Here is a 17,040-nt window from a genome sequence, read left to right as displayed (position 1 = left end):
CTTCTTGTTACTGCATTAAAGATACAGCACACATGTTCTTTTAGTTGGGCTTTCCTAGTTTTTGACATGTATACACCAATTGAGCAAATAGAAAACAAACATACTTAGCAAAGAAAAAAAAATTGTCCCTCCTCATTATATCCTCAAGGACTGGAAGACTGTGCTGATAGAGTTTGCAGGAAAATGAGTGGGGGTATTATGTATACCCAAAGGGAGACATTATGAACAGCACATTGAATTGAACTTCATTGAAGGTTGGGCGTACGACTGCCCTTTGTGCCTTTGAAAAATCTCCTCTAAAATAGACATCTGTTTGTAGATAATAGGTAATTGCAGATGAAAACAGATGAATGTTTATAACAGGATTACAACGGCTGGCCACAGAGCTGCCTCTTGTGTATGCACCTGTTTTCATTTATGTGTACCTACACTGGTTGCAAAATTTAGTTGATTATTTTTTAAAATTTGGCTCCCAATATCCTTCACATGATATCAGCACTACTTTAACCTTATCAAATAACAGTTTTGTGCTACTTCATGCAACTAATCCACTTATCAAGCGGATTAGTTATATGAATATTCTAATGCTTCTCCACAAAAAAGATGGTGCCACAAACAGCAGTAATAGACTACTCACATTGATATTATTAATATGGGAGCTTTTTAATTGTATTTATCCATGGAAGAGCTTAATTTTCAACTAGATGTGGATAATTAATAATATGTTAATAGAGGACAACGTTTGCACATTAGAGTACTGTCACCTGGCCAGCTCAAGCAGCACAGAACTGCTATTTTCTTGACAGTCTTAGAGTCTTTTTCACCTTGTTCAGCCTACCTATGTGATTATTCACTTATATGATAAAGGGCATCTTCTTGAACACAGTATACATAGCAGACTACAGTACAGATTTTGATTAAAATATTGCTCTGTGGCCTTTCAGCTATATTCTAATTTTATTCAATATTTCTTTCTACATGTATGCAGAAAATGGCAAGTCAATATTAATAAAAGAAGGCTTACAGGAGTGTGGAATGAGAGCAATAGATCCTTGACAAAAGTTATTTACCTAGCTAGAGTTTCATTTCAAAGTTAACAGAACTCTGTGATGCTTGTATAAAGCAGTGGTCTTAAAACTCTGTTAGACATTTTTAACCCACTTTAATTTATTCCATGAAAATTCAATCCCCTGTTGAATGGAGGTGGTATGAATTTTCAAAAGTCATAATCCACTGAAGTGAAAAATCTTTAATGATGACATAGGCACCAGGCTTCAAAGGTTTAGTTTAAATTCTTTCTAAAAATGTAAAACAGAGGGCAAGAGTTAATAGGATATTTCGTACAGTTACATTTCAATCCTCCTCCAAATCTTTATAAATTCACTTGCACCATTAGAAACATTCTGGCTGAATTTCCCACACTTCTAAGGGAAAAATGAAAAGCTGTAAAACCATAGTGTGAGGATGTACTCTGTATATTGAAACTCAGTTGTCTTTCAGTTTACAGGCTATTATATTACACATGATAGCATAATGTCTTCAGAAATGACATGGTTTACAAGCAAAACAGCATCCATTCTGACATAATTATTTTAGCATACAAAAAAATTAAAACAAACTACGCAACATCAGACACTTTTCTAGCTCTTCTGCTTCTCGGGGATGTTCTGCCATTGAATTTAGTGGGGATGATTCGTCCCTCAAATTGAAAAGTTATTACCACTCTGTAAAATTATTCCAGAAAAGCAATTGGAAACATGTTTTTACTTAATCAATGAATTTTCTTTTATTATACAATATGACATAATACTTGTCACTTGGGGCCAGATTTTAAAAGATCTTTTGGCACCGAAAGATGGCTATAGTGCCTAGTATAATTTTAAAAAATATGTCAACAGATTAATACCTAACTCCCATAGGCGGCTGACTGCATGGAGCAAGCATATATATTAAGTCCTGGTCTACACTACAAATTTATGTCGGTATAATTACATTGCTCAGGGGTGGAGAAAATCCACACCCCTGAGCGACACAGTTACACTGACTAAAGTCCCATGCACACAGTGCTGTGTTGACGGGAGGGCTTCTCCTGTCAACTTAGCTACCACCTCTCAGGGAGGGGAGGGGATACCTACGCTGACAGGAGAAGCTCTCCCGCTGGTGTAGGTAGCATCTTCACAAAGCACTACAGCAGCACAGTTGTACCATTTTAGCTGAAAATGTCTGGATTTGGGTTTATCTTCATCTTCAGGCATCTAAATACCTTTGAAAATCTGGTTTTCATGGATGATGGAGGCTCAGGGAGATTTATTTTTCACATGCTACATATCAGTCAAAAAGTTTCTATGATTAAATTAAACTAAAATATAATTTCACACAAGCAGTGATGGGTGAACCACTAATCCCTTGGACTTGGCTAAGTACACAGCTGCACACGTCTTGCTTCTCATGGAAAATCTCAGAATGGGAGTTTTCTCACACTCTAAGGGATGCTGATAAAAGCTCATGTTGTACACTCTGGGGCAAAAATAATGCAGAAGTCAAGAGCACTAACAGATTTGTAGGGAGTGATGAACTTGGGCACATCTAGACTTGGTTGAAATTTTGACAGGGATTTTTCCCCCCACAAATCTTTGAGGTAGAGTAACCTCTGCAGAACTGCTACTCCTTCTTCCATAGTGTGTAGAAAGAGGGTGGGGGAAGATACTTGTCTCCACAATGTTTTCGGCAGAACAGCTTCAAGGGATGCTGCTGGGCAACAGGATACACCTTCTCCCAGGGCAGAGTGAAATGTGGAGGTGGATTGTGACTCTACCCACACCTACTCCATGGGCAGCACACCAATGTGCTGCACCATACATGGGGCTTGTGGCAAAGCTGAGCTCTGAGAGAGAAATATGGGGAATGTGAGAAAATAAAATATAGGAAGTGTCTAATCATTTTTAACAATTTAATTTGGTTACTGAAAAATATTACAGTCGGGTTTCTTAATAATAAATATGAGCTAAACAATAAGGGTGTTTCATCATTTTAGGATTTTTTGAAAAATATTAGAAATGTGTTCCTTTTCAAATGCATTTATGTTGCATAGAAAAACATATAAAGGCTGTAGCTGTTTTAAGCTCCTTTTCTTTAGCTGAGCAGCCAACTACAGTATTTTCAGATTGCTTATTGAATAATTAGGAGTTATTATATCCCTAAATAGAGATATTTGGATCTATTTTATGTTGTTTGGTGTCCCTGTCCTCCAGGAGACCAGTTCTCTAATTATACTTGGAATTCTGAAAATTGAAATGATGGGCCAGATCCTCAGCAGGTTTAAATTAGTGTGGGTCCACTGATTTTAGTGAATCTATGTCAATTTACACCAGTTGAGAATCTGGCAACCAGTATCCGGTTTTGTTTTGTCCCTATCTGAGAGCTGGAAATCGCCCAAATGTCATCTTTTTTATCCCCTTTAGAAGGTCACTTTGGATACGTAGGGTAGCCACTACCTAAACGGCAGGTATGTCTACAAAGTCGCCACCATCAGATTGACCTTTCTGGATTGACTGAGCAGTCAGTGAAGACCTGCTCAGTTGATCCAGAAGTCAACGCAGTAAAACCACCCCCTCAAGTGGTGTAATGCTGCGTCGATGGGAACGCGGTTCCCATCGGCGCATTGCAGTGAAGACACCACTCAGAAGGGAAGCACAGCAGTTGACGGGAATTACGCAAGCTACTCTGTGTAGCTTGTGTAACTCCCGTCGACTGCCGCCAAATTGCCCAGTAAGTGTAGACCAGGGCTAAAACAAGAAAGGAATGCAGAATTTAATTGAGAATTTTCTTTGGAAACCAAATACTATTGATTGTATTGAGTAAGGATATGTGAACATTAAGGTTGAACATATGTGTAGACGTGACCACCTGCATTAGCAATGTATGTCGAATATTTTGATGAGAAACCAAAATTTCCTGCATGAAGCAGACATGGTCTACAAAAATTTTGTTCCATCAAAAATCCAATTTTCCATAGAAAAACAATTTTAATAGAAACAATTCTGACCAGTCCTGCCCAAGAGATCTCTGACCCTGTCAGCAACCTCAGACAATATTTGCACTAGTATGAATAACTGCACATTTCCCATGTGCAATAGTTGGCATAGGGAATACTCTTCAACATTAGGTCTGAGAGTATTTTCATGTTATTATCTTTCATTACCTAAGTATAATACCTTTTATGGTGTAATATCCATTTTCCCTCATTCCTGTATTTTCCTCTCATGGTACATCAAGGCAGAGAAAAAAGCCTAGGTTTCCTTCCATACCCTTCTCTTTTCTAACTTCTCAATTATTTGTTTAAGAACTATAATACAACTGCTAGAGCCAGATCATCGGCTGGTGTAAATGGAGCTACGCCATTAATTAATCCAGATGAGGATCTGGGCCTTAGAGTTTAGACACCCCTGCATCATTGTTTCCTAGGGATCAGATTGATCAGTGTTGATATGAGAAGGACAAGAACGTGCCCTATTGTTTTGTTTCCTGGCAAAGTGCAGTGACATCAACAGCAGAGGATGATATATTGGATTCAGCTGATAATGTGTGCTGAGAACTGGAACCTCAGCAAGACATAACTAACTGAAATAGTTTCTCCTGCAATGTGCCATTAAATTGAACCTGTTCTTGGCCATTGTACTTGGTGGCACCAGGATGTTTATGGATAAGTGATGTGCATAGTCTCATGCAGCTACTTGACTGAATATCATCAGAAGATGGGGGAACGGGATCCTCATATTTGACGTCCCAGCACACTTATGCCATTGGACAAATTCATTCTGATGCTGAATATTTTGATAATGTACAGCCGATACATGCACCTCCATCCATCTCACCACGTAGAAAAAAAGGCTTATAAATAAAAAGATAGGACCCTGTATGTGAAAAATTAATGAGCAGAGCCTTTGTTTAAATGTGTTCTTCCTCTGCTTTCAAAATATTAATTTGTAATGCATCACAAGGCCTCTGCTTCATTTCACTCCATCTGTTATAATCATCTCTCCATCAAATTCTAATGTCAATTTCTTTGTTTAAATTATAATTTCCATGGAAGGTCATTGGCATTAGCTTGTGTGCCAAGAACTGACTAGGTAATATATATTCACAGTAACAGTAGTATCTAACACTTTCTCTAACCCAGTAACATTGCTCTATACTACTCAGATAGCTCTAGGCTGAGCCACTACTACTAAGTTGATCAAAGTACAACAGGGCCCTAGATCTTCAGGTCTTCCCACCAACTAATAAACAAACAATAATGGTTATGGGTAGACACTGGGTCTCAGTGAGAATTCAGAGTGCTTTTGTCTCATCATTAGAGTGCCAATTTTCACCTATGTTGTGTTCACGCTCCTGTACAAGCAAAGTATCTGAGGCATCTGGCCAAGAAGCCAGAATTCTGTGTTGCTCTACACAGTGAATATGCAAATACTGAGCTGAAAAATCCCTACTACAGCGTGCCAGCCAAAATTAACTTGTGTTTTTGATTAGTTATTTACCTGAAGAGAGAAATTTCCTACCTTGAATATTAGATTGTTTGTTTACATTTCCATTTGCCCTCAAATATTCATACACTTAGAGGAATAAATACATAATTTCTAAACCAATACTGTAATTATATATAATGAACTGTAATAGATCTACAGTATAATGAAAGACTAAGAAATCAAGAGTCATTTTGTACCACTTGAATTTTTTGTTAAACTAATCTGATCTCAAGCATTCAGGTTTGGCCTACGGTAGGTAATAGGTTCATGTGCATGAGGGATTAAATTGAACCCCAAAGGCTTTGAGGTAAATGAGTTACCCTCTCTTAGGGAGTCTTAAATGAGAATAATACTCATGAAAAACACATCTAATGAAGTTAAGTGTCACTGTGAAAATGTCTTTAGTGTAAAAGGATGAGATAAAGACTGGAGTGTTGTGTTGAAACTGAGTGAAACTAGGCATACAGATCAATTTCTTAGCCATTAACATATACTGAGGCTCCATAATATAACTTTCATATGTTATGTTCAGTGAGAGCACTGTTCAAAATTACAAAAAATATATTCAACAACAATTTGTCATTATTCATGGGAAAAGGGTGACCAGATGATACCAAGGTAGTCTAGTGATTATCCAGAGGAAATATGAATTCTCCACACAAAAGGCCTGAACCAAAGCCCATTGTACTCACTATGAGTCTTTCGGTGACTTCAGTGGGATTTGGATCGGGCCTCAAATATCTTGTATTCTCTGTTGTAGTACCCTTCTGAGCACCACCTCCCATCGTTATAATCATTTAAAAATCTCAGGAAGCATTTCTTTGTTGAAGAAAAATATCATATATTTACTTCATTAATGACATGCATTGTAATGGGTATATCTGTCAGCGTTTCATACTGTTACCTATTACTACTTATATTATGGTTGGGCTTAAAGCTCCCAACAAAAATCCAAGCTCCTTTATGCTAGGCACTATATAAACCAATAGTAAGAGACAGTCCAAAGAGCTTCTGTTGATAGAAACTTAAATCACAGTACAGATTTTGGAAATGTAGTGTATAGTACAACCCAAATAAATCTTGACACTTACTGTCCATGGTAGTTAAATTTACTGTGATGTTTATGTAGACCCAATGCTAATTATAGGGAATATTACAAACCTCCCATCCTGCAAAAATTTACACGAGTAACTTTCCATGTAAGAGGAGTCCCACTGTATGGTAAACAATTCAGTGCAGAACATATCAAGACTTAAATGGCATCTGGTATATATTCAGGGAGCTGATGGGGGGGGAGAAGGAGAAAGCAACTTCAGTTCAGATCAAATCACATGGATGTTATAATACATGTATAACTGTGTGTGTGCATGCTCTAGGGATGGAACAATTATTCACGTCAAATTGAAATGCTCAGTATTTTTTGCATTTCACTGAGTATTGGAAATTGGTCCTGTTTTCATGATATTTTATGCTAAAATGGGACCATTTTCAAGTGAAATAATTTTTACTCAGCAAACATGCACGATGTCATGGGTTTGCGTGTTTTGTTACAATAATATTACAGTTTTGTGACAGTTTTGAGATGACTGGGTAGATGTGAACACAAGTATAAGAAAATCATGGCCTATTTGGCGTGTATGTATAGTTACAACACAACATAGTAGTATGTGAAAAAAACATTGGTTTGAAAACAGGATAATACTATCATTTTGTCAATACCACTACTTTGATGAGCAATGAATTGTAAATCTGTATTGTTAACCCTTTTGGGTGGTCTTGTGCTGTTTAGTCAGACTCTTTACTCAGCTGCCTGACTAGGGAGGGCAGGAACAGGTCTTTAATCATGAATGTAGCCAGTTACTCAAATAGAAAATCACAAACAGAGATCTCAGGGCCAACTGCGTGACTAGAAGCCCTTAAACTATTACAAAATCAATGAGAGTAACAATTAATTGAGTTTGTTAGGTCAGATATGAAACAATGTGTCTTGCATGGAATCTGAAGTTCCATTTGAACTTGAGATATACTAGCTTTTAGAACACTCATGATTTGTAGCTGACAGCAAGTATTTCAGAAATATTCACTTCTTCTCCTGGGTGCTGGGTGCTTGGTTTTATGTAGTCAAAAAAAGAACTTTTCTTTAAAATGAGCTTTATGGTGCTATATCCTGTTATGTGGGAATTTGCTGTTTAATCCTATGAAATGTAACTCACTGGAACACAAATGTTTAAAAAAAAAGGAAGGAAAAGAAAAAGCAAGCTGTGAGGAGAGTAAAATACGATAATAAGCAATTTATATCCTACCTTCAGATTGCAGGTACACTAGATCTGCTAGTTAACTGCTTAGATTCATGCTAGACTGGCACATTTCTCCGTTTGACCATATTTCTCTTATTTTGCTCTCACTCCCCATAAGCCTCTGCAAAATTATATTCTAAGTCTCTCTCGCTGTGATATCTTCATTGCTGCTTCATTAACCAGTGCTCCATCAGAGCATTTCATTACAGTCTCTCCCCTTGCTCACTGTGTTGATGCTAAGACACAGATACAAACCACCTATCAAATGCTAGGCAGTATTTATCCTTCCTGCCATTCAAAAAATGGAAAAATCATCCCAGGGACAAATCCTAAATAAAGAGCATATTTTATTTATTTCTTTTCTCTCCCCCCCACCATCCCATCCCAAAAGGCATTGGGGCTATTCTGTTAGTGCTCTGATCGACTTAATTTTTTTTTTTTTAAAAAAGGCTGTCATTATACCTGTCATCCCTTCAAGATATTCAGTGGTCACTATGACAACTTCCATGCAGCATGTTTGGGAGGGGGCACAACTACCTTGGAAAGAGAAAGCTGGTCAGCAACACAATTCAATTCCATGTTTATCAGGAAATGGAAATATTGTTGTTATATTTGATTAAGGGAAGAGGCATTTATAAAAGCAACAAGATAATGGGATGGCCCTTGAGCACCCATATGATGAAACTATCAGCAAGGGCTGCTGTGGTGTTCATTGTAGCCAGGCAGAGGAATTAAGAGCAGTGATGTTCCCCTTACAAACCAAGACTGTTCATCCTACCCTTCAGAAATTGTGACAATGTGTACCACATTCTTAAAGCTAGAATGGAAAATGAATATGGCTAGCTTAAGTCTTTGTGCTCTGGTGCTGACATGGTCCCGAGGTTTTTAGATTCCTCAGGATTTCAGTGCAAGGTTTTCATGATTTTATAAAACTTTGATCTGTATTTTTGACTGCTAATTTCACTTAGGTATTCTCACAATTCTCACTCTGAGGTAATCACTTTAGGAGACAAAAAACTCACTTGGATTTCTATGCTGCACAGTTCACTTTGGATTTATTTATGAACAGCGGTACAGCGATATAAGACACCCCTTCTGCAGAGCCACTCCATCCCCTTTGCATACAGGTGGGTGGGAAGTGGGCAGAGCCTAGGCTCTGCCCCTTCTCAAAGTGATGGGTGGCACAGCTACACTGCTGCCTTTGGGAGCATACATTATGCTGAGTATAGAACCAACATAGTCCTCTGTAGCAGCAGGGTGACAAGGAGGGATATGTGACTCCTCAAGTCAGTCCAGGTCTGCCACTAATTCAGGGCTCATAGCAAAACCATGATCAAGCCCTTTATTACGCTCTATTATTTAAATTATAGTAAGGCCTAGAGGCTCCAGTCAGTCTTAGATTTTGAGGCTAGAAGGGACCACCAGATCATCTAGTCTGACCTCCTGTCTATCGCAGGCCTTCAACACCGCCCAGCACCTGCACAACCAAAATTAGACCAAAGTATTACAGCCCACAAGAGACTAGACTATTATGTGCAACATTCAGAGAATAGGCAGGACCAAGACATACCAGTGCTTGAATCCCCACAATAGCAGAAATGATTAAGTGATATATACCCAGATAATCCTGGCAAGTGACTCACACCCACACGCTGGAGAGAGAGAAAGGCAAAAAACCACCCAAAGTCACCACCAATATGACATGGGGGGAAATTCCTTCCTGACTTCACATATGGTGATCAGTTAGACCCTGCACATGTGAACAAGAACTAGCCAGCCAAGCACCTGAGATCAAGAATGCACAGTGCCATCTCATAGCACTGGACCTCACTGTCCAATGACCCATCTCAAGCCATGGCTATCCCTGATGCTTCATAGAAAGGTGATAAAGAACCTCCAGAACACATGGGGGGTGGGGACCAATGCCTTCTTGAGCCCTGCAGGTAGATGACTGAAAAACTGAAGTGTGAGCTTTAGCAACATAAGACATAAACAAAAGTCAGCCCCAGAGCCCCCACCCATCACCAGCATCAGGATCAGAGACCCAATGTGCTGTATAAACACATAGGGATTATTTAGACAAGGGGAATTTGCAGTGGTGGAACTACATTTATACAGTGTAGTGTAGGCTGCGAAAGATGTAACGCGTTTAAGACAGTGACACGGCGGGTCTGGTTAGGACCGGTTAAGTAGTAAATAGGTTATGTAATTTGTTTTGTAATTTGTTATCTAATTGTGTTTTGTACCAAAAAAAGCAAAAGTGCTAGCTAAGTCAGTTGCTGTAAATAAGCCAATCCCTGCTATTCCCTAAAAACGCTGTATAAAAGCTTAAAATGCAAGCTATGTTATGAGAGCCCGCCATGAACTCACCCTGGAGTGTCTGGCATTCTCCTGCAGCCGCTTCGCAGAGCCCTAGGGTCTCCCTCTGCTGTTTGGAGCGTAAAATGTAATTAAAAATAAGTGTACCTAATTAAAGTGGGCATGTTTTTATTCCTTACCTGGTGTCCAAAACCAACAGGCAGCAGTGCCTGGCATAACAATTGGCGTCATGAACAGGATATCGGGGAAGGAAGCATGCCCCTGTTCGGGACAAAGGTGAAAGAGGGAGGGAGTGTCAGCCGCATCCCCGGTGGCCCAGTACCAGTATGTGGTCATCCGTGGCTGAAAAGGTGGGTCGGTGGGCTGCGCCGACCGCATGGCCAGAGCTCGAGAATGCGGGAGCCATCACGCCAGTAGCCCTGGCAAAGGCAGTGGACGAGTTCCGGCTGGAAAAAAGAGGGAAGGTGGAGCAGAAGGCGGTGGGAGAGGTGGGGTGGCTCCTGCTTACTACGCTCCGCTCCCTAGAGGACCGACTCTGAAAAACGGAGAAGGGGGTGCAGGTGCTCCAGGATAACCTGGATGCCGCAAGGGAAGCCCAGCTAGTGGCGTGGGAAATGGTAGAGGCATCTGCCACCCGTGCCAATGACTGGGAAACTAAGTGCAAGCATTTAAAGCTCAAAAACCTTGGCACTCAAGCAGGGATAGATTCGGGACCGTGTCAGAGAGTCAGGCTGTTTAAAAAGAAACAACCTAAAAACTCCTCAGCCTCAGGGGACGATCCCAATTCCAAACCCCAATCCCTGCCCTTTGTCAAATATATTTCTCATGTGTATAATCCCTCTAAAACAAAACAAAAAAAATGCATTTGTAATTCAGGCTACATGCAAGCTGCACTTAATCAAAAGTCAATCACTTTATTAACAAAAAAGGTAAAATCCCTAAATAGTGTTTTAAAACAATACAAACGTAATATTAAAAAAAAACAATCTAGCAGTGCAGAAAATAGTAAGAAAACTAACCCTGAAGCAGGGCAGAGCACCTGCTAATCATAGCCGTTGTAAATCCCTAATTAAACTGTTAAAAAATGTGTTTCTGTTAGCCTAAAATTCAAAATAATCTTACAAGGTTAATTGGTTGCTTCCTCCTCCCCCTCCCCCCCCCACACACACACTTGCATGTCTGTTTTCCTAAAATGTTTAATAAAAAAATGTTTAAATACACTTTAAATGTTAAAAGTTATGGCAGCCAAAAATCTTGTAATAAAGTTAAAATATAGTAAATAAAAGGCAAAAGTAAGTAACTTAAAAAAAAGTTAAAAGAATAGCGTTGGTAAAAATAAATACTACAAAAGTTAAAAAAGATTAAACAGTTAAAAAATGTAAAAATGCTCAAAGGTAATAGTTGTAAAAATGTTCAAGGGGTAACAGTGTTATAAAAAGAAAGTTCTTGGTTTAATAACTTGGTTTTGTTAGCAAAGTAACCCTTTGGGTACTTCCATGCTTCATAAAATTCAATATCTTTTAAAAACCAAAGTTATGGCTGTAAAAAAGTCAGCCAAACACAAACAAATATAAAGGTAATTCCTCTGTTTTGCCTGCAATCAGTATAAAAAATTGTAAAAAAAAAAAAAAAAGGTATTTTAAGCAATAATTTGCCACCCACAAAAGGTGGTAGAAAAATGTTATTTTTGTATTTCAAAGCTTCAAAAAAGTGGGCATCAGCGAAGCAGCTAAAAAATACCACCATAAATTTATTATTGCAATAAAAATTGAGTTTTGTGCTTTACGTTAATCGTCCGTAAAACCCAAGCAAGAACCCTGCAGGTCACTCTACCGCATCAGTGGCTGCAAAAATATCATGTTTCCCTGCCCCAGGACCACAAATTGCAGCAGGAGGGGATGTGGGTAAACCGGTTGTTTGCCCAGGCTAAGGTAATGACTGGGGCAGCTGCCTTCAAAATAACAGTTAAGAGTCAAGGGGTGGTTCACTTAGCGCACCATATTCAACAGTTAATTATACATCATTGGTATAATATGTTTATCAGTTGGTCTCCAAAAGCCAGCAAATTCCTAAATGTAATGTTACACCCAATTGCTTTAATGTTAGGTGTAATTGTGTTGGTTAGTATGTGTAATATATATATTTGTTATAAGTTAAAAATGTTTATAAAAGTGTTTTGTATTTGCAGTGTATTATTTATGGCCAAACCATACCCGCCTCGTCAAGGGGTGGATTGTAGTGTAGGCTGCAAAAAATGTTGTAACGCGTTTGAGATAGTGATGCGGCCAGTCTGGTCAGGACTGGTTAAGTAGTAAATAGGTTACGTAATCTGTTTTGTAATTTGTTGTCTAATTGTGTTTTGTGCCAAAAAAAGCAAAAGTGCTAGCTAAGTCAGTGGCTGTAAATAAGCCAATCCCTGCTATTCCCTAAAAATGCTGTATAAAAGCTTAAAATGCAAGCTATGTTATGAGAGCCCGCCATGAACTCACCCTGGAGTGTCTGGCATTCTCCTGCAGCCGCTTCGCAGAGCCCTAGGGTCTCCCTCTGCTGTTTAAAGTGTAAAACTTAATTAAAAATAAGTGTACCTAATTAAAGTGGGTGTGTTTTTATTCCTTACCTGGTGTCCAAAACCAACAGGCAGCAGTGCCTGGCATAACATACAGGCGCAGAGTCCTAACGCAGACAGTAGCAGACTGACACTGAGGGGCTGCAGCAGCATGGATACATTGTTATTACTCCATCAGTGCAAAAGCCACCCCAGTAAGTTGAAGGCCATAACATGTTAAGAGACAGTCTCCTCTTCAAAGAGTATATAAACTCAGTTTGAGCCAAGATACAACCAGTGAATGTCACAAACCAAAGGAAAGAGAGGGATAGGGAAGGAGAATGTGGGTATGATCACATGGTTGCACACACTTGCTACTGCATACACTCACTATTACACAACTTAATTGTGATGGTTCCACAGAATTTGAATTTTTTTTTAAATAAGAAAATCAGCTACCCCCACCTGGTACACAAAAACAACCATTGGTCGGTGGCCTGCTCGCAGACGTCACAGCAGAAGTAGGTTCTGAGCTGGGGTTTGAAGGGGCCTTCTGAATTAATTCGGAAGGATATTCTATGTGTAAGACTATTAAAGAGAAATAGATTGTGATCCCCTGGAAAGGCAACAGAAATGGTCTTTCTGGTCTATTTTACTTATGTATAGAGTTCATATTTCAGCTTAGATTTAAAACTGATTTTAACTCTGTTAAATTCTGAACTCCAATCTCTTTGGCATCAAATTGGACGTTTTGTATGTACTATCTCAATCTGACCTCTTTTTTCTTTCAGGTTACATGTGCAAATTTAACAAATGGCGGCAAATCAGAACTTCTAAAATCAGGCAGCTCCAAATCCACACTAAAGCACATATGGACAGAAAGCAGCAAAGACTTGTCCATCAGCCGACTGCTATCACAGACTTTTCGTGGCAAAGAAAATGATACAGATTTGGACCTGCGATATGATGCCCCAGAAACTTATACTGAGCAAGATCTCTGGGACTGGCTGAGGAACTCCACAGACCTTCAAGAGCCTCGACCCAGAGCAAAGAGACGGCCCATTGTCAAGACTGGGAAATTTAAGAAAATGTTTGGCTGGGGCGACTTTCATTCCAACATCAAGACTGTGAAGTTAAATCTATTAATAACTGGGAAAATTGTTGATCATGGAAACGGGACGTTTAGCGTTTATTTCAGGCATAATTCTACTGGTCAAGGGAATGTATCTGTGAGCCTGGTGCCCCCTACCAAAATAGTGGAATTTGACTTGGCACAACAAACAGTGATTGATGCCAAAGATTCCAAGTCCTTTAACTGTCGCATCGAATATGAAAAGGTTGACAAGGCTACCAAGAACACACTCTGCAACTATGACCCTTCAAAAACATGTTATCAGGAGCAGACCCAAAGTCACGTGTCATGGCTCTGCTCCAAGCCCTTTAAAGTAATCTGTATTTACATTTCCTTTTATAGTACAGATTATAAACTAGTACAGAAGGTGTGTCCTGATTACAACTACCACAGTGACACACCCTACTTCCCTTCAGGTTGAGGGTGAACAACATGTATCTAAGACTGAAGCCTGAGGAATAAAAGAGATCATATGACAGGGCTGTTACCTCAAAGAAGAAGGCCACACCTATTGCCTGGAATGTGTCTACACTCTGCTGCTGCTGCTGCTGTCAAATGGCTGCAAATACGTTAGTGGAAAACAATCTAATGTAATTTCTGCCCAGTCAGCTCCATGTAACAGTCTAGTTGTAAATCACTATGGATTCGAAATAAAACCACACAGACATGCACTCTTTCAGCTGACATCTATTGCGATTCCTGTTAAGAGGGCTTTCATTGTCTGATACATAATGTTTCAGGATAACCTATCATCAAGCCAAAAGGATTAACTAGACAGAGAATGGTTTCTAACACAAACTGTTATGGAAATCTCCATTAAAGTCTTGAATACATGCCAATCAATAATCCCCACTCATGCATTCTACTGCTTAGAGTAACTGTACCGGTAAATAATACTATAGGAGTAAATGCTTGTTAAAATGGGAAAAATGTGTGTCTAGAGTTAAGTATTCCTTATTATATGAATACAATAAAGCATAATGACTTCTTTTCCAGCGTACAGTAGGCACATTCAAGGTGGCGTTAGGTGGCTCTTTTTCTGTGGAGGGAGCCTATTACTAGTAAAGATGAGCAGACATTTGGAATTTACATGTGGGCAGACATTATGGTTTCATATTTCTTCACTGAACATTTAAACTGGCAGAGTTGAAACCAGCTGGGCTACTTAAAAGCTCTCCAACTGTTCTACAAGAAGGAAAATGCCTGATAGACAACATGTAAGTTATAAGTGGCTGTCTTGTCTTTATTACAAATATTGTAACATTCAATATCCTAGTCTTCATTTGTATGAATGGTTTGTATTGTACATAGTTTAATCAGTGTTATTTGAGCTGCTTATTAATATTAACTTGTAATTGTCTCTCTGCTTGTTATTGGTTAAAAACAATCAAGGAAACGAGGAATTCATTTCATCAATGTAGCTGTAAACTCCATTAAAAAGACAGAATTATGTACAATGCATTTATTCAGCTAAAGTATTGTTGAGAGCTATACATATACAACATTACAGTCTGTCTGTATTTAGATATTTTATTTCCAGACAAAAAATGAACTGTACATAAAAATAAAATACTTAAAGTTGAGTTTCAATATGTATTGTGTAGATGGTGGTTTAAATGGTCCAACAAGAAGATTATGCTAAAACTCCATCTTTCAATCTCATGTCTTCAAGTTTGTGCAGAATTATCCCAAACTATAGCATGCAGGCAGATCTCTAGGCCTTCACTGGGCCTTGTTGACTTCAGTGGGAGTCATCCCGCAAAGAACAATTTGCAGGAGCAGGGCCTACATTATTATTAGTCATAAATGAAAGCAACGTACCAATTTAAAAGTGGGAAAAATTGTTCTCTGTGTGAGTACGCAAGTCTGCCTTTGCCTTAATTCTAGCCTTGTCTAGGCATAGACCTCCTATGTAGTGGAAGAGTTTTATTCCTCTAAAAGGAAAGCAGTTGATTGTGCATCTTTTTTGTGTATAGTGGCATACCTTGCCCCGAGCTTCCAGCTATCGAACCACAATAACTTCACTGGTATGCTTACATCTAATTGAAGGCGACCCTGCAAGGATATCAGCATTCCCTTGCATTTCTTTTAGGATTACCATTTGTGCCCACCCACACATGAATTCTATCCTTCACTCCTAGATGACTGCCAAAGCTGTGCTCATTCACTTGCTGAGAAGTCTGTGCAGGAAACAAAGAGAAGCCTTTCCAAAGACCAGACATGCACTTTTCTAATGCTCCAGAGATTCAAAGGTCCAAGGAGTGAGAAACCAGAGACCACTTCTAATGCTGGACCTCTCAAGCTGAATTGCATGGGACTTTAATCAAGACCCTAGATGACTCTTTTCTCAGCTAACCCTTCTTACTAAAGAATAGTATGAAAATGAAACAAATTAATAAAACGAATGACAAATATTTCTACCATTGACTATAAGTGAAGAAGAAACTTCCACAGGATCAAGTCCCTGGCTCCTTGGAAACAATATGATAATGGAAATTATTCCTGCATAAAATGAGACACTTCCAAGTACAATCTTATCACCCTGGATCTGCGAACTCTGCACAGTTTTGGAAAAAGATGGTCCAAGCCATAAAGTTCAGATTCTTGATCCAGATTGCCACAAAATCCAGGAATACACAGAGCCAGATTTTTGCTTCTGGTCCATCTCAACTAGGAATTGTGAATAGACTGCTAGTGATTCATGATATGTTCTGTGGGAAAAGTATCTGTTCTGCATATTATATATAAAGTTGAAGTACTCCACACTAAGGACTGGTTCCATTGAATTCAAAGGAGTCAGGATTTCACCTTAGGAATGTGTAAAATACCAATATTCAACACTATTAGTAACCATTATTATGATGAATAAGCATTTACACAGGGCATGGGTCTTCCCTGGCCTGCACTTTGTGTAGTCACTTATATTTGTGCAAAGTGGTTGTAAAATGCTATCACTGGTAGTGATTTATATCTATTTAGTATGTCCACTCAGTGGTCACCATTTTCAATTTTTCCCTACCCTTTAAAAAAAAAACTTTCCAACTTATGCAATACAACCACTACCAGTATAATAACAAACCAACCAACAGGTAGTGATTCAGCTTCTTCTAACAGTGGAAGCTTTATACTTTTTGCTGCTTCTGTCACACTCATTAATAATATTTTCCTTAACTGTTTTCCTTTGAATTGACTATTATTTTTCATTAACATACTTGACTTTGG

At 38.8% G+C, this 17,040-nt stretch overlaps 1 protein-coding gene across 1 annotated transcript in view; it reads left to right on the top strand.

Annotated features, from left to right (window-relative positions):
* NXPH1 (neurexophilin 1) overlaps positions 1-15,408 on the top strand; it is a 176,952-nt gene extending 161,544 nt beyond the window's left edge. The window contains exon 3 of the mRNA XM_067561685.1: positions 13,478-15,408. Within this exon, the coding sequence (XP_067417786.1) occupies positions 13,478-14,239 (762 nt within the window). The 3' untranslated portion in view covers positions 14,240-15,408. The remainder of the gene's footprint in view (positions 1-13,477) is intronic.
* The last annotated feature ends 1,632 nt before the right edge of the window (positions 15,409-17,040 follow it).

The sequence above is a fragment of the Emydura macquarii genome, unplaced genomic scaffold (genome assembly GCF_026122565.2).
Source record: "Emydura macquarii macquarii isolate MOO-44397 ecotype Brisbane River unplaced genomic scaffold, CSIRO-AGI_Emac_v2 contig_2422, whole genome shotgun sequence".
Classification (NCBI taxonomy): Eukaryota; Metazoa; Chordata; order Testudines; family Chelidae; genus Emydura; species Emydura macquarii.
Note: the sequence above shows the minus strand (reverse complement) of the source record. Positions and strands in the feature narration are given on the sequence as shown.